Source organism: Salvia splendens, chromosome 1 (genome assembly GCF_004379255.2).
Source record: "Salvia splendens isolate huo1 chromosome 1, SspV2, whole genome shotgun sequence".
Lineage (NCBI taxonomy): Eukaryota > Viridiplantae > Streptophyta > Magnoliopsida > Lamiales > Lamiaceae > Salvia > Salvia splendens.
The window spans coordinates 31711712-31737964 of NC_056032.1; the positions used below are offsets into that span (position 1 = coordinate 31711712).

Here is a 26253-nt window from a genome sequence, read left to right on the forward strand (position 1 = left end):
ATAAAGCATCTGCTAATGTTGTAAAGTCTGACAAAATTTTTCTTTGGCATAATAGGCTAGGACACATGAGTGAGAAGGGTATGAATATTCTGAAAAAACATGACATTCTATCTAATTCTGATGTCTGTGGTGAATTATCTTTTCTGTGATACTTGTGTGCTTGGTAAACAACATAGAGTGACCTTTCCTACACCTGTTCCTACTAATGTGAGTAAGAATGTGCTTGAATATCTGCATATGGATGTTTGGGGACCTGTTCCTGTGTCATCTCACTCTGGTTCTGTCTATTTCCTTTCTGTTATTGATGATTTCTCAAGAAAAGTGTGGTGTTTTCTGATAAAACATAAGTATGATGTGTTTGAAAAATTTACTACTTGGAAAACCTTGATTGAAAACCAAACTGGAAAGAAAATTAAAGGAATCAAAACTGACAATGGTCTTGAATTTTGCAATCAACAAATGGATGACTTATGTGCTGGGCATGGTATTAAAAGGCATAAAACTGTCCCATATTCTCCTCAACAAAATGGAGTTGCTGAGAGAATGAATAGGACTTTACTTGAAAAAGTTAGATGCATGCTTTCAAAATATGGTTTATCAAAGAAGTTTTGGGGTGAAGCTTTATTGACTGCTACTTATCTGATAAATAGATCTCCCTCTGTTCCTTTATTGGGGCAGTGCCCTGAATGTGTTTTTACTGGAAAATCCTTGAATCTTTCTCACCTAAGGGTGTTTGGCTGCTCTGCTTTTGTGCATACTAAAACTGACAAGCTTGAACCTAGGTCTAGGAAAGGTGTTTTCTTGGGTTATCCTGAGGGTGTTAAAGGATATAGGATCTGGCATAGAGATGAGCCTGGTTTTAAAGTCATAATCAGCAGGGATGTAATCTTTAATGAAAATGAATTCCCATGTCTAAGAATGACTGATAGCTCAGCTCTAGAGAAAGTGGACAGTGACCCTCCTAGTGAGGTGGAGTCCACAGCTATACTCACTGTTGTGGAGCATCCAGTGGATGCTTAAAGTGAGGTGGAGCCACCATTTTGGAACTCTATACCAGTTTCTACTCCTAGTGATACACCCCTTGAGGGAAATTTACCTAATAATGATGTTAATAATGTGGCTTTACCTCATGATGATATGCATGCTAGTCCTAATAGGGGGGATGCTGTTGTGCCTGCTCAGAACTTGTTGAACAGTCCTTCTGGAGTCCAAAATGCTATTGATGCCTCTACTTTGAACAATTATCTGCTAGCTAGGGATAGATCCAGAAGGGTGAATGTGAATAAACCTGTTAGGTATGTAGGATTGATTGCTCTAATAAACTTGGCTTTCAATGTACATGAATCTGATGGGGATGAGTCTCAAACTTATAAGCAGGCTACAAAGTCTAAGTTTTGGGATAAGTGGCATCATGCAATGATTGAGGAAATGAATTCTCTGAAAGTTAATATGACCTGGATCCTTGTACCTCTGCCTCTTGGTGCCTCTGTTGTTGACTGTAGATGGTTGTATAAGCTAAAAAATAAGGTGGAGGGGCTGAGGTATAAGGCCAGATTGGTGGCTAAAGGTTTTACTCAACAAGAGATGGTAGATTACACTGAAATATTTGCTCCTGTTGTTAAATTTACCACTGTGAGGTTAATGCTTTCATTGTGTGCTCATTTTGATTGGGAATTAAAGCAAATGGATGTTAAAACTGACTTCTTGCATGGTGATCTTGACAAACCCATATTCATGAGACAGCCTGAAGGTTTTGTAGATCCAAAGTTTCCTAATCATGTTTGTTTGCTGAAAAAGGCCCTATATGGTTTAAAACAGTCTCCTAGACAGTGGAACATTAAGTTTAATACTTGTATGCATAATTTGGGCTTTGTGAGGAGTACTTTTGATGCATGCTTGTATGTGAAGAACCTTGGTATAGTTCCTGTTTTTCTGTTGTTGTATGTTGATGACATGCTAATCATGGGTCCTTGTTTGAAAACCATAAGTGCTGTGCAAGCTGCTTTGAGCAAGAATTTTGACATGAAAGACTTAGGGGATGCTCAGAAAATTTTGGGAATTAATATTTTCAGGGATAGAAAGAATTATACTCTTGTTTTGCATCAAGAACCCTATGTGTACAAAATTCTGAAAAAATTTAACATGTATGATGCTAAGCCTGCTTCAGTGCCCTTAGCTGCTCATTTTGTGTTAAGTAAAGACCTTTGTCCTCAAACTGAAATCAATTCCATGAAGAAAGTTCCATATGCTAATGCTATTGGATCTGTTATGTACTTAATGGTCAGTACTAGACCTGATATTGCTTATGCTGTTTCATGCTTGAGTAGATATATGTCTAATCCTAGTCCTGTGCATTGGGAAGCTTTGAAATGGTTGTTGAGATACCTGAAGCATACTGCAAAGTATGGTTTATGCTATTCTAAGTGTGTAGAAGGTGTTAAACTTGCTGGATATGTTGATTCTAACTATGCTAATGTCAGGGATAAGAGGAAGTCCACCACTTCCTATGTTTTTACTGTGTGTAGGTCCTGCATTAGTTGGAAGTCACAATTGCAACACATTGTTGCCTTGTCTACCACTGAGTCTGAGTACATTGCTATCACTGAAGCTATGAAAGAAGTTGTGTGGTTAAAGTGAGTACTTTCTGAACTTAACTTTGTGAAAACTTCTCCTGTGGTATTCTCTGACTCTCAATCTGCTATTCAACTGTGCAAGAATCCTGTTTTCCATGATAGAACTAAGCATATATATGTAAGATTTCATTACATTAGGGATATTGTAGAAAAAGGTGAAGTTTTTCTTTCTAAAGTTCACACAGATAAGAATCCAAGCCCCTTGGCCTAGCGGTAAAGGGTGCTGGATACCGCGTCCATCCCGGAGGTCTCGAGTTCGAACCCTGGGTGGCGTAATTTGTCTTTCCTCCTTGTTATAGGAGTTGATTTGTAATTTCCTCCTTCATATATATGATATAAATATATGAAGTTAATTTAAAAAAAAAAAAAAGTTCACACAGATAAGAACCCAACTGACATGGGTACTAAATGCTTACCTCTTGAAAAACTAATTTTCTGCATTAAGTTTTTGCATTTTGATGTTGGTTAAGTGCATGTCCCGGGGTAAAAAGACCTCAATCACTTAGTCTACTGTGGTAAGGGTGACTAGTGATTGTAGGCACTAAGTCCTATAGGCTAATGGGTGTCAGCCCCTCTGGAGTCTATTAGGCAGACCTGGTGGTTTTCCCTATGCTTGTGAACTTTGTTCTTTGGTGCTGTGGGAACCACCTTGTAGGCTGTGATGAATTTAAGCCTTAGCTAATAGTGAGATTGGTTTCCTTGAATGATGTCCAAGGTGGAGCATGTTGGTTATTATGGGCTGTTATTTGGTGGACATCATTTGGGCTTTAGTTAATTAGGCCCAGGTGATTTTTTGGGCTTATGCTTGCCCTAGCCCAATTACTGTGAAACCCTTTATCTCTCCCACTCTCCCTTGCGCCGTTTGATTCGAACTACTCTCTCTCTCTTTACACTCTCTGGCGATTTAGCTTCTCTGAGTGATCCCTTCATCCTTGTGATGATTTTCAGTGTTCTTCTCTAAGATCTTTCATGTTGTAGTAGTGTTTGATCTTTGGTGAGAAAAGTGTGGAAGGTGACCAGTTCGGTTTCCTGAGTTCTGAAATCTAGGGTTTCTTTGTGTGAGAGTTTCTGTGAGATTTCTTCGGTTGGAAGGGTAGATCTGGTGCGTGGGAGAGATCAGAGGCTGGTTTCTGGTTCGTGAGGTTGTTCATGGTTGAAACCTTCGGTGCTCCCTTGGATCTATGTTCCCGTGAATAGATCTCTGTTATTGGCGGGTGTCTGAGCCAATTTCTTCGATCTATTGTTCCTTACTTTCTGTCTCTCTTTTTTTCCCTCTTTGTTTTGCACTTGATCCGTTTGGATCAGTTTACTTGTGGTTCTAACGAGTTTATTAAGTGTGCAGGTATATTGAAGCTAATCTTGGTGTTACTTAGTCCAAGACTTACTTCTGTAATAGCTGTTGTGATCTTATCTGTAATAGCTGGTTTCTTGTTTTAAAATCAGTCGTGTGGTTGATGGTTTGACTGAGCCATCTTGTAACAAGACCAAAGAGGTCTCGGTAATTAGTGAACCCGGAATTGTCTGATCCCTACAGCTTGCATAATTGCATTAGCTTCTTTTTGTCAGCAAATTGCAATGTAAATTTCTTGACTCCGTTGGAACGTGTATTAAATTTGAAATTAGTTGACCTAGATTCACGTCACATGCCTCATGATTTAAGAACTTGTACACATAAAGATAAAAGATGAATTAATCACAGATTTCTGACATTATATCATTGAATATAGACCTTTAATTTTAGTATAGCTGCAAAGGCATCGAATCACAGCTGTAATATAATCTACTTCTGCAGCTGCAAATTACATGAATCTCTCTCTCTCTTGTTAGCTTAGCTTGAGTGGACCAAAATATTTAGCACAGCAAGCAGAGGATCCCCTTCCAACAAAAATATCAAACGGCATATGTACTGTTTTGTCAGGAAATTCTAAGCCTATCTGAATTTAAACTATTTTAATTATAAAAATTTATTCTTGTGCATCTTTTTGTAGGGACAAAGAATTACTATATGCCACAAAGGATCTAGTCAGCTCATATCATTTTCTCTCTTCTTTTGTAGAATCAACAGTGTTGCATCAATTTAACATCATATTACAGAAAGGTATCAGAATCAAATGAGAACTAGAATAAAGAACAGACAATATTAATCTCATTCTTTTTTTTCCTATTTATTTTGGCGAGATTTGGTATAAGGTCTAAATATACTTGTGATGAAGGGGGGAATATCACATCAGAATAAAGCAATAAAGTTTAATTTAGTGTGCAACTTGCAAAAAGTTGCACCTTTGAAAAAAAGAAAACAGTGGGGTTAGTTTGTCATTTACCAAAATTCTTTGGCTAGTGGGTGGGACCTAAACCAACAATTCTGCTCCCAACGGTAAATGGGAACATGAAATCAATGTAAAAACCGTGAATAATTTGATTTACACAATTTAATTCTGATGAGATTCATGTTAAAGGTGATTATGTGAATGTGGTTGATCAAGATCAACTGCCATTTCCACTATAGATTAGACTTGATGAGAATCTAATAGTATTACAATAGTTTCATTCCACTAATAAAAGAAGGATCTCAACTATTTGAATATCTTAAGTTGCTTTACTTAAACACACTGGAAAAAACTATAGGAAATAACGTTATGGGAAGATATGGTATTAGCAATAGAGAATCGAAGTAATTAAATTAATAAGTGGATAATGAATTATGCGATAAAATCAGAATATAATTCATCGGTCTCACATTAGAAATCTAGAAAAAGGAGATACGCAGATATCTTGCAACGCAATGTGATAATGGAGCAACAATCTAATCCTATTAACATCGGATGCTAATGTCGATTTTAGTCAATGAAACAAGAACCAACAAAATGTTTATTTTATGACTAAATTAATGTTAACTTCTAATCAAGAATCAAATGCACAATCACATTAAGAGCCAGAGCAACCTTAGAACAAGCAACATCGTACATTATCAATTGGAATTCGTATGAACAATAGTAACAATAATAAAATACATACATTTGTTGAAGCCTTAAGTTTTTATTAGATGATTGTACACTAGTAGAAAAAAAAAGAAGAAATCAAGAATCCCTTCCAAATTATATATGAAGAAGTTGCTAATTCAATACTAATCTAACAAAGTCAAAGATTTGGAGTTGGATTAATGTGGAATATAGTACTACCATGAAAATGTTGGTGCCCAATGGAGGAAGTCCTCAGTAGATGATAGCCACTATTTGTTGAAGGGCCAAACCCCATTTGATCACTCAGCTCAGAATCATCTGTGGCTCTAACCGTGCTCGCCGAATCAGGGCCATCCTTGTGCGATTTCGCTTCATCAAGATCAACGGTCGTGATGTCGTGTATGCTCGATCTCCTTTTATCCTTCCCTCCCGACAACTGTCTAATAAAATACTTCTGAGCGTGGCTAGCAACCTGCGTAGGAGTCCTCGTCGTCACAAAATTGCGTGAGATGTTCCTCCAATCCCCCTTCCCGTACTTTTTCAATCCCAACAAAAACTGTCTGAATAAATAAAAAGTTAAGACCTAACAATAAACACTTTCATCCGTCCCAAGAAAAATGACCACTTAACCATTAGGCTACTGATGTTATACATTGCTGTATAAATTATAAAATCAGTAGCGTAATGGTTAATTTAATGTGTTTTAAAAAATATATGATTGAAATAGGACCTGTGTTCTTCTTCGGTCCACGGGACGCCCTTCTTGCGGTCGTGGGCTGAGGCGCTGCGTTTGGGGTGGCCGCGATCGGCCATCCATTCAAGAGTGAATGAGTTGTTGGAGTAGCCGGGAACCGGGATGAGGCCGGCTTCGATATCGCTGACGTCCTCGACTAATTCACGGTACTGTTTAATGACGTCGGCGGCAGATTTTCCCGGGATCATGGAGGCCACATTGTGCCAGCGGTCGGGGGTGTCCTTGTCGAACAATGCCAGCGCAGTCTCGAACCGCTTGTTCTCCTCCGCCGTCCATTTCGCGCCGTCTTCGAACAGCCAGTTGGATGAATTACTAATGTAGGAATTAGCGATTTCTCTCTTCATCTCCAATTTTCATCAAAGTAGAGGAGGTGTGGAGAGAGAGAAGAGAGAGGAGTTAGTTATGGTCGGATTAAAATTTGGGATAATTATTGTGTATTTGGTTGGAATCTGGTCACTTTTTGACACATGGGGCGGAATCTGAGAAAAAGGGGCTCAAGCTTTCCTAAATCCAAGGAAGAAAAACAAATTCCATAATGCTCCCTGTACACGGAATTAGAATTGAAATTAGAATTGGAATTAGAATTGGAATTGGAATTGGAATTGGAATTGGAATGCTATGAAATTGAATTGGAAAAAATTGAATTCTAATTCAATTCCAAATCCTACGTTTGGTAAAGTGAACTAATTGATATGAAATTGAATTTGAATAATTTGTGCACACACACCGTACACACACTATACACAAAATACACACTCACACACACTTCACACAAAATACACATACTATACACACATAATACACACACTTCACACATTTCACACACTACCCACTCTACACAAATTTCACACACTTTACACACATTTTACACATATCAAGCATATGATTTTTGGATTTATTTTTTAGTTTTAGATTTTTTTCCCAATCTGAATAAAAAACTGAAATTTTTCAAAAGTTTAAATTGAACCAAATTTGAAATTTTGGTTTGTGAAATGTGTGTAGTGGGGAGTGAAGCTTTCAAATTTTATGACTATTTGAAATTCTAATTTTCTACTTTTTATATAGAATTCAAATCATGGAATTGAAAATCTTAGAATTATAATTCAATTGAAATTCTATATATTTTTTGATACCTAACAATGGAATTGGAATTGGAACCTCCAATTCCAATTCCATGGCTCAAATTCCATGTTCCCAAACACACCCTAAGAAAGTCTTTCAAATTTATTTTTTTTGCAATTAGTGAAGAAAAAAGAAATAATGATATGATCAAATGAAGCTTTGGTGATGATGGATTGGCAGAAACGGTAGAATTTCCAAAGAGGGTTGTTTCTTTAGTTACTAAAATCAGGAGGAATGATGATGAATATCGTTGGTGTTTCGAAGCTTAGTTCTAATTTTGCGTTTTGATAGATGTAGAGATCTTCAACAATAATTATGTTTATTAATACTCTCCTCGTCAGCAAATAAGAGTCTCATTTCCTATTTTGGTCCGTCCGCAAATAAAAGTCTCGGTTTATAATTATCATAAAAGACCACACATTCGACCAACACATTCATTATTTAAAATTAATAATATATACAAGTGGGACACATATTCTCCACTAACTTTCTTCCAGTCATTTTAAACTCATGTCATAAATAAATGAGACTCCTGTTTGCGGACGGAAGAAGGTCAAAGAGTCTATTGTGTTTGTGAATGATTGGTTGCCCGGTTGGAATCAGCTGACTATGATACGGTACCGAAATATTAGGTATACCACGGTATACCGTGGTATAGGAAAATTGATACCGTTACCGTACCAAAAGATTTCGGTACGGTATGATACGGTACCGAAAATTACGGTATAAAAAAATCGGCGTTTTCAGTACGGTAAGTGCGGTATTTCGATATTTTTCTACACCCTTACATTAGATACCTTAATACAGTACTTCATCTATCCCTTATTAATTGAGACATTTCTTTTCGGCACGGAGTTTAAGAATAGTGTGTTAAATGAATGGTGAATAAAGTAAAAAGGATGAATAGAGAGTAAAGTAGAAGAGAAAGTTACTTTTTGCCAAAAATAGAAATAACTTAATTGAGTTATTTCTTTTCGGCACGAAGTTTAAGAATAGTGTTTTAAATGGATGGTGAATAAAGTAAGAAGGATGAACAGAGAATAAAGTAGAAGAGTAAGTTACTTTTTGCCAAAAATAGAAATAACTTAATTGAATTGAAACTTTTCAAAATAGAAAATACTCAATATTATACATTATTATTAATATTTTAGATTGTACATATGCTTTCGATATAACTACATTTCATCCAACCAATTCTAATAGGAGTAACTAATACAGGTAATATAATTAACTTTTTGTGTAACTGATTTTATATTTTTTATTATTAAAAGAAAAATTAGTTTTTATTATAGTTTATTATAAAAGTTTAAAATTTATTAAAAATGTGTGTTCAAAATTCAATACGTGTATATTGTAGGAGAGAGATCCCCTACGATGCCATACACACAACACTTGGTGTTGTGCAATAAAACTACGCCTTATCACCCAATTTTCGTTTCCTGATTTTTTAACTAAATTATATCCCATTTGTTCCTTAAAAATATACAATATTTGTCGTTTTGGGATGTATCCTAGGCCAATTCTATTTAAGAAAATTTTCTTTCTAATGAGGTGGATCACATTATCCACTATCAATACTCCAAGCAGCTTACTTTACCAATTGTTCATTAAAACTCATGATATTTCAAATGTTGTAATAGAAAATTGACTCCTAAAAAATCGCATCAGGGATTTCATTTCTAAAACTCAATTTTCCTCTCCCTCCATTTTCAAAATATCCAAAACATGAGGTCTTTCTTCTTTTGTTCTAAGCAAGTAATGGAATTCCAATTTAATGAAGGAGAATAGATTTATTCTGAATAAGGGAGTGACGCATAATGGTTGTGCGTCGTTATTAATGAAACGCACAACCCTTGTGCGTCGTTCTTTAATGACGCACAAGGATTATGCGTCGGTTAACAACGCATAAGGGTTATTCGTTGTTTTTAACGACGCACAAGGGTTATGCGTCGTTCTTTAATGACGCACAAGGGTTATGCGTCGTTTAGTCGGCTTTTAACCCCCTGCAGGCAGACGCAGCGTACAAAACACACTTTCATTTCCTCTCTCGGCGATTTCCGGCGTTTTCAGGCGATTTCCGGCGATTTCTCCATAAGATCCGGTAATTTGTTCATCAATTTAGCTACATTCATCATTATTCATGTTTATTGTGCTTTCATTTGTTAGTTTTACCCAATTTATACAAATTATGGCTTGTAGGAAAAATGTCCATAATTATCGTTGTTTTAAATGTTTTTGATGCAGAAATCATGCAAGTATTTGTGAGTTTGTATTGGGGTGGTAGAGTAGTTCAACTACCACATATGGGTATTGGTTATGAACCACCTCGTGCGAGGAGCTCCATCATATTAAATTCATCTATTTCGTATGCTGAATTGGTAGCAATGATCTGTGATGCGATGAGAATAGATATGAACCAACACACAATTGAATTATTATGAAGACAATGTATAGTCTTTGCTTCCGGTATGGGTTATACATGTTCTGTGATTTGCAATGATGAAAGTGTAATGTTTATGTTCAACAATGCTCAAAATTCAAGTGGGTGTATTGAATTATTTGTTGAGTATTCACCGGTGAGGAGTGCAGAAATCCCACCAGTTGTTGATTATGGTATTGGATCATCTGCGAGGTTTGAACAAATGAGTTTTGACTGTGGTATTGGATCATCTGCGAGGGTGGACCAAATGAGCTTTGATCGTAGTATGAATGAGCAGAGAGATGTTGTAGATGTTGCTGATGTTGGTGTTGGATTGAATGATGAGGTAGATGTTGCAGATGAGCTTGATAAGCCAAGGCCACTATCTGAGACAGAGCCAGACCCCGATCTCAGTGATGGTGATGGTGCTGATGATGTCGGTGGTAGTTCTGATGATGAGATAGTACCATGTAAACCTGTTATGCAAGGTGAACAACCACTTCCGGAATACAATCCTAGTGGGTTTAGATTCTTTCGTGAATTACCAAGTCGTCCTTCTGGAGTATCGGATAATGTGGGTGGTAATGAACACAGCCTTATGTATTGGAATGAGAATGAGTCGCATCGGATTGTGTTGGGAACAAATTTGATTCCAAGCTACACGTGAAGACTGCTATAACTATGTGGAGTTTGTGGAATGAAAAACAGTTTAAGGTTGTCGAGAGCAAATTAAGAAGGTGGCATGCTGTATGCAAATTTCCAGCAGGAACGACAGTAACAGGGGCAGGCATCATCAGCACCACCGACGCTGAAAAGGCGAGGGAATGTAAGTGGGAGGTTTCAGCTACACAAAGGTCGCATGACGATATGTGGGAAGTTAGGAAGTGGAAGGATCGACATACTTGTGTAGGCCATCGTGCTAATAGAGATCATGCTAACTTTTCATCCCCAATGATAACTCTGTTGATTCGACATCATGTGCGACAATGTGCCGATTTCAAGGTCTTCTCAATAATAGTTGATGTTCAAGACAGATTTGGTGTGTTAATCAGTTATAAGAAGGCATGGTATGCAAAGAGAAAGGCTATAGAGTTTGTGTACGGTGGATGAGAGGAATCATTTAGGCAGTTGCCAAGCTACATGTTTGAACTCCAGTCACAGAATACGGGCACAATTGTTGAGTGGAAGCATAACGAGCTGTTGAGTCGGAGGCGTACAATGGTGTTCAACTATGTTTTCTGGGCATTTGGGCCTGCAATAGTCATCAACAAACCACCGTGCTTCGTTTCTGTTTCTGCGTCAGGTATCCATCCCAACAAATCTCTACACTTGCTGGGCCAATCTTCAAATCCAACAGGGTAGTCACGGCCAGTGAAAACACGACCGTCTGCTCTCAAACCCCACAGGATTTGCACATCCTATAAGGTTACAGTAACCTCACCAACTGGAAGGTGGAAACAGTGTGTCAATTAAAATTGTTAACCTTAACTAGAAAGTTCCTAAAATTTACATTAACACTCATATTCATTCTAAATCACAATTCCATGATCAAACATCTTAAATAAATTCATTTGCTATATTAACTTAATATCCCCTTATTCCTTATCTTTTTAGTATAACAACTGGACTGGACCGATTCGTCATACAACTTCTATATTCATTCGGAAGGATTTAGAGGGTTGACCTAATATTTTTAAATACCCAACGAAGTCCAGTTTATAATCCAACAAAATTCACTCTGAGATTCCTAATAGTTTAAGAGATATTCTCGTTTTCCCACAGACTACCAAAATCAGACAATTTCTGGTAGTATTTTCTAAACAATTTTTATAAATGGTTTTTGTACTCTTTAATTTATCATAAAATTCCCATAACACCAGGACACCATATAGTTAATATAAACATTATATATTCGATTTTAACTCTAGTTAAAGTACCCAGAATAATCAAATAAAACATACGAAAATAAGGCAGTTTACCAGGATTTTGACAGTTTATGGTCATATGGTTCAAACAATTTATACACATAGTAAACGAACTCCTAAATTCTCCATAACTATCAGGGATCCTCTAGACTAATCATAGTTATTATAGAAATTGTTAAACCAAATTTTCCACTATTCTACTCATGCCAAACAATTTGGAACAAGTCACTGAAAAACAGGGGATTAAACCTTGTTGATCCAATTCTACTTCAATTCATGTTTAATCATAAATTTTATCTAACTTGAGCATCTAACTACTAAAACCACAAACCCTAAGGTGTATTTTCAATCTCAACATCAAGTTCATACTATGGCAATTTAACTTTGAAATTATCCATCAAAACGTGGTATACGACGTCTATACGCTACGTATTCGACAATTAATCGAACATAAAACCATTTATGCACCAACACCTATGGAGCTCGAAATTTTCAGATTTCCAACCTTAATATATATTGAATTTCATGCTATAAAAATAGTATAGGAAGAAAGACCTTACTTGATTTCTTAACGTTTACGCGATTGGATCGATATTTCGTTGAAAAATCGAACTTAGAAGTGCCATGAGAACTCACGGTTCTCTCTTCTCACATGGCTGCTGTTTCTTTTCCTCTTTTCCCAATGAGGAAGAAGTCAAGCTTTATTTGATAATAATAATAATAGGTGGCAATTTTCTAGAACTTTCTTTTAATTTCTAGATATTTAATTAGTTAAATTAATTTCATTTCTTGTGCTAATTTGTTTCCATATCATAAGATCTCATATTTATGATTTATATATACCATCATTTAGCATTTAAATTCTAGTTTAATGTAAAATTATCTCCGTCTGTAACTCAAACGTTTCGCCGATCGTTTTCCCTAAAAACTGAAATAATCGGAGATAAAAATTTTAATTACCTTCAAATGGTACAAAATAATTCCTCACATTATTTAAAATTATTCTAGGCCATAACTTATAATTTATAAAATTATTAGCCCTTAGCTTCGATTTACGATTTTACGTGGGTAAACGAAATTGCCGAAAATCGCATAATCGACATTTCGTATTAAATTTCTACCTCATACTTTAATTTAACTACTATTCCTCACCACATATCCAAACCATTCATCGAGCCATATAATTCGGGATGTTACAGTGTATGTATCGCATTAAGGATTAGACTCAATTCGAGGAGGCTCAGAGTACTTTATTGATTGAATTTAAACTTGGAGACAACACATGGTTGAAACATACACAATGTAAAGGAAAAATGGGCACGCTGCTACATGAATGCCTTCACGCTTGGTATGAGAAGCACACAACTTAGAGAGAGTGTTAGTTCAAGTATAAAGAATTGTCGAAGCCCAACTCAAACATTGAGCAATTTTTAAAGAATTTTGAGCAAGTTGTGGGGGAGAAGCGGTACAATGAACTAAAGTGTGATTCTGAAACATACCAAAAACTATATAGATTCAGGTTATAGAGTTCTCCTATGTTACAACAGCTCTCTAATATCTATACTTCATCTAGCTACTTTCAAAATTCATGAGAAAAACCAGAAAATCACAAAAAATTATAACTTTTAAGCTAATTTACCCTTTAATAATTTCAATCAAAATAAAATAATATGTTGCTCTAATTCACTATTTTCAAAATTATGGTGTGTAGTTTTTAGACAATAAATCATTTCCCCTTTGCTCAAGAAAAAGTTCATCATCATGCAATGTTAGAGTTCATGAGATTAAGGAATATACTAGCTAGTACTTCATGCATTTCTTTCTAAATAGAAACTTTTTTAAAAGATACGAATTTTAATGTAAAATTACTAAAATAAGAGGAAGAAAAAATAGATAAAGTACGAAAGAGGAAGATATATGATAATGGAACTAGTGCTAATTGTTTGTGGGTCTAATTTTCAAAATAAAAAGTTTCAATTTAAAGAAACAAATAAAAAAGGAAAGAGTTTTTATTTAAAGAAACGGAGGGAGTACATGACTGAAAAGAAAGTTCAATTCTCGTATATTAAAAAGTCAGAAATTTTTATATTCTGATAGTGAAAGTATAAAAAGACATTTGCATGCTTAAACAATCGAGAAAATTAACTAGAGTCTTCAAATGATAAATTAATTGATCTAGTATAATTAATTTCGGTAGATGTTTTGCAGATTAGGCAGGAAAATAAAATATTTTATCTTTCAAGGTTCAACGTACTTAGCGTACGATCTAGTATAGGTAATATAATATGAATATCTTGTCTCAATCTCCCTACTTTTGTACAATAGAGTTTATTACGACTATTATTACTTTGTGGGTATGTTCCAGCACATTATTTGTTAATTTCAATTATTGGATGTCGGTATTATACAGAATAAGTTGGAGCATTTAAAAATGTTTTGCAGTGGCTGTTAAGTTTTTTGGGACCATCTATTGGCTGGCTTTTCAATTGAAGTCATATTTAATACTCCTTCAGTTCTATGTCACAAACGATGGATTTTTTTTGGTATGAGAATTAAAAAATGATGTTGTATTAAATTAAAGTAGATAGAGGAAAAAGTAAGAGAGATAAAGAAAAAATAAAATAAAAAAATAAAATAAGAAAGATGAAATAAAGTAAAAGATGGTAAAAGTTTTATTTTTTTTTAAAAAAAAGGAAATTGATCACTTGTGTTGGGACAACTAAAAATGAAAAGTTAAATCACTTATGGTGAAACGGGGAAGGACTTACTAATATTATTCTTCATTCGTACTCTTATAGTACAATAAAAAAGAATGGCTAAAAGTATTTTTAATACTTTTAAGAATGCTAATGTGTGTTTCTAATGTTGGAAAGCCCAAGATAGAGCCAGAGCCACAGAACCAGAACTAGAGCCCGAGCCCGAGCCAAAACCAAATAGGAAATTGAGAAAAAACCGTGTGCAGCAAATTATTCTATTCTGCGCATACAACAAAAGTTAATGAAGAAATAGTGGATTAGAAAACAGCTTTGCCCATATCCTGACGAAACATTGGAAATGGAAAAAAAAAACTACTCTATTTAAAAAGTTAAACTTTCCACAATTGGAAAGATTGTATGTTTTCCACATTTCCCAAAAGTATACTGTTATAGAGTTGTTGAACTCCTATTGGTTGTACAGCATATTGAATATTTATATTCCTTTTAATTATATATTCATCTACCAAAATGATTTTAAATTAAAAGTTCTGGTCTGGTCTTACCTGTATTGCAAATCGATGTGGTGCATATAAATGGAGTTGACACATTTTGGTAGTTTTTGAATAATCAAGCCTTTTGATCTAGAGTTCATACTCATAATTATATAAGTGCATCCACGTGCTCTTGCCAACGAGCACGGATGTGGGCCCGGTCCCACTTTTACTCTCTGCTCTTAGGCAAGAGCACAACACTCACACAGTAGCGGACACAGTAAGGAGGGAAGAAGGGCTTAAGGGCATCCGCAACGCTGGAGCGTTGCGGTGCCGATGCCGTGCCGCCGGAACGGTCCCGCCAAGGACCAGCGTTGCAGCCTCCGAACCGTCGCCGATCCGTGCCTATGCCGTGCCGTGGGTCGTTGCCGCGGCACGCGGCACGACCCGTTCCGCCACGCGCCGAGGCGACGTGGCGGCCTCCCATTCGTCGCGTGAAGCCCACTCGCTGCCCCGCGAGTGGGTTTCGTTTTTTGACGCAATAATTAATTTTTTTTTTAAATTCGAATTTAATTAAAAAAAAAAATTGCAACGGTATTATGACCGTTTTTTTGTATCCGTTTTTTAATTTTTTTTAATTTTTTTTAATGTATTTACTCTATAAATACTCCTATTTCATACTCATTTCACTCACAAACACACATCTATTCCTCTCAAATCCTCTCTATTTCCACCCCAATTTTCATCTCAAATCAACTCTGTTTTTCTTCTCCCAAATTTAATCAAACTAATGGATCCTTTTGAACAAATGCGTCAAATATTGGCACAATCACTTGAAGAAGATCAACGACGGGAGGCGGAAGAAGCCGCGCCTCCCCAACGACGCTCCCGTACGTACATCCATCGTAACCGGGAGGAAGCCGCCGCAAGGTTAGTACGCGACTACTTCTGCGATAACCCGGTTTGGGGAGATACGTACTTCCGTCGCCGTTTCCGAATGGGGAAACCGTTATTTCTCCACATCGCGAATACTTTGGCAGCCCGGGAAGAGTTCTTCCAGGAAGGGTTCGACGCGGTCGGCCGTCCCAGCCACACGACGCTGCAGAAATGTACTGCAGCAATCCGCCAGCTTGCGACTGGACAAACGGCCGACATGTTCGACAAATACCTCCACATCGGAGACAGCACTGGGCGAATGTGCTTGCTCAAATTCTGCCAAGGCGTCCGGGCAGCCTTCATCGATGAATTTCTCCGGAGGCCAAGCACGACCGATTTTCAGTTCCTGCTCAACCTTCACGAAACAGTGCACGGATTCCCCGGGATGCTCGGCAGCGTCGATTGCATGCACTGGCAATGGAAGAATTGTCTGGTGGCGTGGAAGGGTCCTACACGAGCGGCCACAAAGGCACCCACCCAACCGTTATACTCGAGGCCGTTGCCGACTACCGCCTTTGGATCTGGCACGCGTACTTCGGGGTCCCCGGGTCGAACAACGACGTAAACGTGCTCCAATAGTCCGACCTCTTGACCGAAGTTTTGGATGGTAAAGCGCCGGCGATCAACTTCGTCGCCAACAACCGGCTTTATAAAATGGGGTACTATCTCGCCGATGGCATCTACCCGAAGTGGCCTACCTTCGTGAAGACGTGCAGTGGGTCTACGAACCCAAAGCATGCTCTTTTTGCGCAGAAGCAGGAGGCTGCTCGCAAGGATGTGGAGAGGGCGTTCGGGGTTCTCCAATCGCGCTTCAACATCATCAAAGCCCCCGCTCGTACGTGGTTCATGGAGAACATGGTCGACATCATGTATACGTGCATAATCTTGCACAACATGATTGTCCAAGACGAAGGACCCGAGGCGGGAAATTGGTTCGACCCCGAATCCCCCGGAAGCTCAACCGCAAGTAGTCCGCCTCGAAGTGGAGCGCATCCGTCTATACAAGAACGGTTATCTGTTCGTGCAAGGACACGCGACTCTAGCGCCCAGACCCAACTCCAACATGATCTAATTGAGCACATTTGGACAAACTTTGGCGGATGAAATTATTAAAATTGTGTACTTTTATTTTTTTAGGATTTTAATTGTGTGCTTTTTAATTTTTTTAAGTTTAAGTTGTAACTTTGTTTTAATGTTGTGTGTTTTTAAATAAAGTGTGTGTGTTTTTTATTAAAGTGTATTTTTTTAATTGAATTGAGTTGGAAATAAAAATAAAAAATGAAATTGAATGAATAGTAATTTAAGGAACGGTTAAGGAACAGAGGGTTGCAGGTTCCGTTCCTTAGTTAAGGAATGGAGTAAAATAGTACAGTGGGGCCCTCAAATAGTAGTTTAAGGAACGGTTTATGAACGGTATAGGAACAGCGTTGTGGATGGCCTAAGCCCCTCCCAAGAACTAATTTTTTTGTTTTTTTCTACTTAATTTTTTTCGAAAAAAATTCTCAAACACTCTTTAGCCTGTGCTAAGTTAATCGTATTATAGAGTAAATCATTAAAAATGGAATAACAAAAGGGGCTGAACTGAGTTTTTGGAATTAAAATTGCAGAGGTGAATTTTTTGAGATGAAAAGGGCTGTCATCGTTTTGAGGAAGAAGACACATTTTTACAAAAATTAACAATATTATATTAGTAATAGTAAAAAGTTTTATAGTACGAAGTGTAGATATTGGGACTAGCTCTAATAAACTGCCTTGTTTCACAAACACAAAAAGTAAAATCAATTAAAATTTTTTAATAACGTTTTCTGTTTACAACATTCTAAATTGATAATTTAGCTTTTTTACCAAAAATTTAGTACAATATTACTTTAGAGAGTGTAACGACATTCTAAATTGATAATTTAGCCTTTTTTAGCAAAAAATTTGCCACAATATTTTCGGTCATTTACTAAAAGAATTGATAAGTATATTTATAATAATATATTTAATGTGTTGTTTTCTCTATGTAAATTGGCGACTATTAACGTATTATTTGATTTGAGTTTAAGAATTGGTGTATTTAGTTGGATTTAGAGTTTAATTCAAATTTAATTTTAATATTATCTATCTTTTGTATATATTTACGGCATAATTATATTTTATATACTCCTTTAGAATAAGATATACTCTCTTTGTCCGTGAAATGTTGTCTACTTTTGTCATTTCAATACGTTCGTGAAATGTTGTCCACTTTGCATTTCTTTCGATATTTAGTAAATGAAGCACTTTTTCCACTAACTCATTATATTCACATTCTATTATAAAACTAATACTATTATATTCCACGTTCCACTAACTTTTTTCATTCACTTTTCTTTACATTTCTTAAAACTTGCGTCGAGTTAAATGTGGAAAACATTTTGCGGACAAAGGGAATAATATTTATTCGTTTTTGTGGCTATATTTGTATTTTTTAATATATTATTTTTATTAAATATATTTATTTATTTATTGAGTATAATATATAGTGTAATAAAGCCCCCACCAACAATATTTTCTGCGTCCGCCACTGCACTCACATCCGTGCTCTTCCGCAAGGACAAGCTCAAGGGTCCCACCATTATATTATTCAATTTAAATAAAAATATTTCCATAAAATTAAAATGCATTAAAAATACCCACAATAATATTACAAATTACAAAAAATTAAAAATTACATAATTAAATTACTAAAAATTAAAAATTACATAATTCGAATACTAAAAATTAAAAATTACATAACTAAAATCCTAAAAATTAAAAATTACATAATTAAACACCTAAAAAATAAAAATTACCCCCGTGGATGACCATTCATCCGACTCTACCCCCAATGTTCTTTGGAGACCCTGTATCATCGCCACATGCGATCGAAGTTGCTCGGGGGTCATATTTGACCTATCGGCCAAATTGAGTTGGGCCAAAATCCCCCACAACGAGTTGGTGGGGGGTTGAGGTGGCATATAGGGAGCGGGAGCTGGTTCAGGAGAGGGCGGATGGAGTCGCGGTGCGACGGCGGTTGGCCGCCGCCTTCTTCCTTCCTTGTGGCCGGCGTTGGGAATCGCTCGGGCCGGCGTCGGGGCTACCCAATTTAGCTCCGGCAAGTTAGCTAGCCACATCTTCGGAGACGGCGTCGGATAGGGATACCGACCTCGACCGTTTGGAGGAGGAGCTAGAGGAGGATGTTACGCCTCCCATATATTTCGGATGCGACCGCGTCTCCTGCCAAATGTTGAGGTAATTGAACGACTTGTAGTTCATGGATTGGTAGGTCGCCAAGGCGGAGCTGATGATGTCAAGCTCGCTCTGGCCGCTCCCCGCCGACCGCTCTTCCTGGAGGTAATACCCCTGTAACTTTTGGATTTCTTCGTTGGCTCTGTATATGGCATTGCGCACCATACTCTCGTTGCGCTCGATTGTTCCAGCCGGCCGGTTTTGATTGTACCGGCGACAAATGCGCCACCAATAATGGTCACCGGATTGGTTCGTGCCAACCTTCGGATCTTCGGAGATTGACAAGAACGCTTTGAACAATTGTTCCATCTCCCCCGGAGTGTACGGGGTGCGGACACCGCGAGTAGGAAGAGGAGGAGTTTGAGAGGGGCCGCTCCCTCCCGCTCTAGGCACGGATGGCTAGGGTGTCCACCCGTATTGCCCTTCGGGGGCATCTTGGTCGTCGACCGGGTAAGGCTGGTTGCCACCCGAAACTTGCAAACCTTGGGTTTGAGGAGGGGCCGAATATTCCGTTTCCGGACTAGGAAATGGTTATGAACCGAACCAATCGGGGTTCCAACCGTGGGAGCCGGAGGGGTGATCGCCGTGGCCGGACATTGTTTTGTTGTAAGAGTATGAGTGAAAGAAATATTGAGAATTGAGAATGGAAATGAGAGAATTTAGATGAGAATTGTGTAGTGTGGTGTGAATTTTTGGGTGTGGAAGTGGGGATATTTATAGATGAAAATGTGTATTTTTGGGGAAAAATAAATTAAAAGTGGGTACAAAACGGATATAATTTTTTGAGAAGTGGGAAACTATTTTTTTTATTTTTTATCAGATTTTTTAATTAAAATCCGTTTTTTTTTTAAAATTTAATTGCCAACGGCTATGCCGTTGGCCAATGGGAGGCTGCCACGTACGCTGCTCGCTGGCACGGACGTGCTCGATGCATTGAGCAGCGCCGCGCCACCGGCAAGAATGCAGCGGCGGATAGCGGTGCCGTGCCGCTGGCACGGGCGGACGGACGGACGTCGTCCTGCTCACCGTTGCGGATGTTCTAGTCAAGCATAATTACAAAATCATGTAGACATATAATTCGCCACAGAGTTTAAAAAAATAAGGAAAGTGAGTGCGAAAAACAGTGGAATGTAAATCTCACTTTTTTATACTCCATATGTCCGTCATTTCCTTTTCTGCCCGTCCATTATTAATTGTCACATTTCACTTTTACTATATTCCGTAAGTAGGTCTTATATTCTAATAACTCATTTTACTCGCATTTTATTATAAAATCAATATATAAAAGTAAAACTTACTTTCCACAAATTTTGTCTATCCACTTTTCTTAATAAAGTCAAATAATTTTTTTTAAAATCCGTGCTAATCAGTTATATGACATTTAGTCATGAAAGGAGTATTGTTAACATGTGATAAAAGGGGATTATCTTCAAAATAAAAGTAGACGGAGATACTCAAATCAACAAAAAAAAGTGTTAAAACATGTGCATCGGTGCTCTTAGCTAAGAGCAGGCGCCGTGCCGACGGCACGGCCAACACCATGCTCGCCGCTGTGCTCTTACCGACGGCACGGTCCTGCTCTTGAAATTATACTCCCTCCGTCCCAAGATATTAGACCTATTTCTTTTGGCACAAGAATTTAGGAAGAGTTGTTTAGTGGTGTAAGTGGAGTTGGTAATAAAGTAAAATTTTATCATTAATAGAAATGACTCAAGTATGTTGGGATACCCCAAAGTGGTATACGAGTCTAATATCTTAGGACGGAGGGAGTACCTTGAGTTCTTGAAATTGGAAAATTGGAAAATTAAAGCTAAAATTGATATCTTTTTTTTATATAAATATAATTGGAAAGCAAAATGGGAGAACCCAATAGAATAGGCCCAATCATGCTTCAGAGCATCTCCAGTAAGCCTGGACTTCACATAGCCCTCACATAGCCTTCATACTGCCACATCATCAGCACTACAATTCTCCTGCCACATCAGCTTGCCACATCAACTGGACATCAAATAGCCATCACATAGCCTTCACACTACATATCCACATCACTAATAACAATTATATAATTTAATTTACAATCGTATCAACATACGGAATTTAATTTACGAGACAAATACATTTAAATTGAATAATACTATTAAAATTTCAAAAAGTACAATAATTTAAAAAAAATACATTTAAAAAAATTACATTTAAAAAAATAAAAAATAAAATCTGACGCCGGTTTGACGCCGATCCGGGACCCACAATGGCGCCGTGAGGATCGGCGTCGCAACCGGCGTCATCGCGCGAATCGGCATGGCCACGCCGATTTTGACGCCGATTTCGCCGACGCCGGTTCCAATGGTTCGGCGTCAAAACCGGCGTCGGCGAAAAATCGGCGTCGCGATTTTGACGCCGGCATTAGAGATGCTCTCAACAGTTCTAAAGGTGTAACTTAACTTTTAAGAGCTGAAGTTACTTCAGCAGCCCACGGTCCGAAAATAGATTGAGCCTAGTGAATCGTGCCCAACATCTCCAGCCCAAATATCCACAATTTTTCCTAGAGAGAAGTATTTATTTTCTTTTAAATTAGAAAGAATAAAAAATTATTTCTAAAATTATCAATCCACACGTTATTTATGTTAATAGTAGTAATTTTTATTAGCTAAAACGGGGTATTCATTTCTTAATGTCACTTTATATAAAACATACGGTGGCTACCACGTAACTACATCTATCTACAAAAATAATTGTACATTTTTTATTTTATACAATTAATCTAAAGAGTGGTGATCAATTAACAAAAATTAGTCTTTATCTAATTAAAATAAATTTTTCTTTCTTGTTTTTCACAATTAATACTCCAACCACTTACATAATAAATTATGCATTTAAACCCCATTACTAAACTATTTTTTTATTGTATTCATTTTTAAATTATTAACCTAAATGAATTAAAATAATTACTCATCAGCATACGTGTATAAAGAAACGGGTATGAGCACGACGGTTGAAAAACTTCTATATTGTGACAGTTACCTTGTACAAATCTAGGCCAAACACAATACTTCTTTGGCTGCAATATTTAAACAAGATAATGCATTAATATTGGAAGGTCCAAAACTCTCGCAAAAGTGTGTACTCTCTCTCTTCTTACTTTCCCCAGCAATATACACTATGATTTCTCTGAAAGCAATCCAAACTGCCTTCACCCCCAACCATGGCCCCTTCCCAGGAAGAGAATCCTTGAGGAAGAGAAGGACAAGCCTCTCCCTCTGCAACTCCAAAAACTCAGATGAAGAAACTCCACCAACACAAGAAGGGGACAAGCGCAAGCAGGAACTCCTTGCCAGGATTGCAATGCTCCAAACTCAAAAGGTCCGGCTCACCGATTTCTTGGACGAAAGATCGGAATATCTAACCCAGTTTGCTGAGGAAGCCAATGCCGAAATCGACCTGATTGGAGAAAATGCCCTCAAAGAATTGGATGAAGCTGGTGCTAGGGTATTTTTATTCTTCCCTTGTGAACTGAACTGCATACCAAAGTGGACTTGTTAGGAAAATTAGTTTTTTTTTCATTTTCTTGAGCAGATAATGGGAAATATAGAGAGTCGAATGCAAGCGTTTGAGGAGTCTATGGAGCTCAACAAGGTAGAGATTGAGGAGAATGAGAAAATGGTGGAAAACTTCGAAGGCCAAATCCAGAAGGAACGAAACGAAGGGATGTTCTTCAAGAACTTGGGGGAGAAAAAACCCGTCGACGTTGCACAAGCTAAGGAAGAGGCTGAAAAGATCAAGGAGGTCAACAAGAAAAGTGCTGGTTCGGTAATGAGACGGAATATTTACCTTGCTCTGATGGGGTTGGTAGTTATTGGAATTGCTGATGCCTCAGTATCTTCATCGCCTGACTGGGGGAAAGTAGCGTTTCTTGGAGTTATTTTGGCGGGATTGATCACTCAAATCTTCTATGAAAAGAGTATGTCATCAGAAACAGAGCAAGAGAAGAGTAAAGAATCTAAGAGTGACTGAAAATTTTCTTTTGTAAAGAATATACAAATTCCTTCAAATGTATTTTGTAAATAGTGATCTATTGAGAAGTTTGGTTTTCAGTTTTTCTACCCAAAAGGGTAAAGGTGCGAGCGAGCATGCCAGAAATAAAATACATAAAGGGCTAACAAAAAGAATCCAACCATGAATGTAGCATGAGTTATAACTCCAAATAATGTTGGGGCCGATACATCACTTTGAACTTCCCGTTGCATCAATATAAAGTTCCGTGATACAAAAATTATGATCACTGAAGCCATGTTGATGCTGTGTATTGAATTTCTACATATAAGAATGCAAAATGAATGATACTAGTAATTTGCTAAGGAAATTCAATCAACTTTCATGTTTCATCAATAAAATTTCCAGAATCTCCAGGTTTCTAGCTTAGGGGTTAACAGAAGACTGAAACATCATACTTATCTTATAGATTTAGTTTACTTAAACCATAGAACATAATCACTAATTCTCACCGAAATGTAGCATGAGTCATAACTCCAAATTAAACATTATAATTTGGGGCTGATATATCAGGCTGAACTTGCTGTTGCATCAATCTCAAGTTCCGTGATACAAAACTTGTGCTCACCGAAGAGATGTTATTGTTGATGCTGTCTGTGTAGTGACATGTTCTACTATCAATTTTACTCAATAAAATTTCCAGGCTTCTAGCTTAAAGCATGCAACATAATGCCATGTTAAACATTAATGACTATTTAGTGTTAGGCAAGATAAGGGTATAAACAGACCTGGAGTCAACATAATTTGTGCTCTCCCCTTTGGGGAAATTATCTAACCCTGCATCAACAGTGTCTGAAAACAGTCAAACACAAGGAAGCACAGTAGATTAGAGGGGAAAAAAACAAGTGATACCATTGCTTAAAAAGCAAAACAAATAAGAAAATTGGATAAGCCAACATCAATCAGCCTCTCGCCTTGCCGAATTCCCTCTCTCTACAAGCGATTTTAAGCAATACTATATTTAAAGTTTCTGAATTCGGAGATACACTCATAATCCTAATATTCCCCTAAAACTCAGTTCAATTAAAGCTACAAACGCATTCGTCAAACTATTTTACGACTGTCCTCGATTTTCTCGAAAATCTCCACAGCCTGCTCTAACATTTGATTTCTCGAATAGATCTTCAGCAAATAGGTCGAAGATCCTCTCCGGGTTATGTTGGGGATGTCAGCCTATATAACACCGATACGCCACCCTGTTGCCGTATCACGTATCGGATACGTATCCGATACCGATACGCGACGGATACACCGTCGATACGTATCCTGGGCGTATCCGCGAGCTGGGCCGTATTGGGCCGGGAAACCTCAGATTCGATACGTATCCTTCGGCGTATCCGCGAGCTGGGCCGTATTGGGCCTTCATCCTCCTCTATCTGCAAAGATCTGAGGTTCTCCTCTTCGAAATCAACGTCCATCTCTGTCGAAGAACTTCGCAACTTTCAATTTACGAACTTCAATCCGATTTGGGAACAAAATTGACAGTTAATCGGATATGAAGAAGAAGAAGAAGAAGAAGAAGAAGAAGAAGAAGAAAGGGGAGGCGCCGCTATTGCCTCAACTAGGGATTGAAGAAAATTGGAAATGGGAGAATGAATTGGGCAAGAAGTAGTCACGATGGAAAAGGAGTATATTTGGGGCTCATTTTTTGGGCCAATTTATTACTCCGTTAACTTTGTCTAATTTTGTAACTATAAATAAATATTTTGATCAATATTATTGGTAATATGGATAAGTATAACCAAAAAATCGATGTGGTGTAATCGACCATAAAAGAAATTGACTTTAGCTTTTAATATTTTGTAATTTTATTATTTTTATTTGTATAATAACATTAGAATATCTATTTTGTAATTTATTATGCACTATTATTATTTATTAAAAAAATAGTTAAAACGTATCCGCGTATCGGGTTGTTTGGGAAAGAGCCGTATCCGCGTATCCGTATCCTTCGGATACTGATACGCGTATCCGTATCCGTGCCGCATAGATGTCAGCTGACTCAAAGAAATGAGGCTATATTTATATCCAATATTAGGTCAATAAATTCTCACGTGACTCTCATTTCATAGATCCCAATATATTTAAATTGCAATTAGTTAAAATATCTTTAATTTAAATATATAATTAATTATTGAAAAAATACACCCTCACCAACATCTTTAAGAAAAATGTAGTAGAAATTAATTGAAAAATGTTTGTGGAATATGGGTTCTACATTTATATATTAGTTTTATATATTAAAATGTGAGGGAAATAAAGTTAGTGGATTTGTTGGATTCATTATCAAAAGTAGTAAAAAAGCAAATAGAATATTTATTAGTGGACGGAAGAAATAGTACTTAGATAAAAAAAATTAAAAATTACACTTTTAAAACTTCTAAAAATAAAAATTACTAGTACATAATTAAATATGTGTGTTGTTATATGAGTGGAAATATTAAGATTTCTAATATGCATGATCGTTGTCTTTCGGTCTTGAAAGATAAAATGATCTCTAAAAACATAAAACCATTCAATATTTGAAAAATATTCCTTCACTTAAATTTTTATAAATTTAGATTAATGTAAAATATATTAGCGATATGTACATCGCACATGTGTTACACTAATAACATGTAAAATAACATAGTTTTCTTTTGGGCGATAGAGTACATAGTATTTGGTTAGTAGAATACCATTGATACATTTTATGTATAGATGTCAATTCAACCTGATTCTGTCAGGCTAGTCCAAATAACCAGCTAAAAAAAAAGGGGCTAGGGCTGAAAACTCACTGCCTAATAAGGAAATCGGGCTAAACAGGTCCACTGGACTGCAATAAAATTGGGTTTTTCTCTAATTTTGTGTTTTAAATATGTTGCGTGTTGGCGGACTTTTCTTTTTATATGTTCTTTATTTACTAATTGTTAATGATGGAAGCCATCAGCAAGGTGATGAGAGAACATAGCTTCATGAAGAAGCTGGTTAAAGCGGGGAAGCTCAAGAGTGAGCCGTTGGGGACCACAGCTGACG

The 26253-nt window shown here is 37.0% G+C and overlaps 2 protein-coding genes and 1 long non-coding RNA gene across 10 annotated transcripts; 1 reads left to right on the plus strand and 2 right to left on the minus strand.

The window, feature by feature from the left end:
* Positions 1-5649: 5649 nt before the first annotated feature.
* LOC121798220 (transcription factor DIVARICATA-like) lies at positions 5650-7096 on the minus strand. Its single transcript, XM_042197120.1, has 2 exons — positions 6324-7096; positions 5650-6153 (listed from the first exon to the last, which is right to left on the minus strand). Exons 1-2 carry the CDS (start codon positions 6689-6691, stop codon positions 5772-5774), a joined length of 750 nt encoding a protein of 249 aa, XP_042053054.1. The 5' UTR covers positions 6692-7096; the 3' UTR covers positions 5650-5771.
* A 15124-nt stretch (positions 7097-22220) lies between these two features.
* LOC121747126 lies at positions 22221-23288 on the plus strand. Its single transcript, XM_042141120.1, has 2 exons — positions 22221-22674; positions 22762-23288. The coding sequence occupies exons 1-2, from the start codon at positions 22348-22350 to the stop codon at positions 23197-23199; spliced, it is 765 nt and encodes a 254-aa protein (XP_041997054.1). The 5' UTR covers positions 22221-22347; the 3' UTR covers positions 23200-23288.
* LOC121747134 lies at positions 22565-25232 on the minus strand. 8 transcript variants are annotated; one of them, XR_006039144.1, is made up of 5 exons: positions 23967-25232; positions 23691-23832; positions 23361-23499; positions 23017-23135; positions 22565-22703 (listed from the first exon to the last, which is right to left on the minus strand). It is a non-coding gene; the product is annotated as an uncharacterized LOC121747134 (long non-coding RNA). The 8 variants fall into 8 exon arrangements; XR_006039147.1 differs by lacking the exon at positions 23691-23832; XR_006039141.1 differs by lacking the exon at positions 23967-25232 and having other exon boundaries at positions 23691-23957.
* Positions 25233-26253: the final 1021 nt, after the last annotated feature.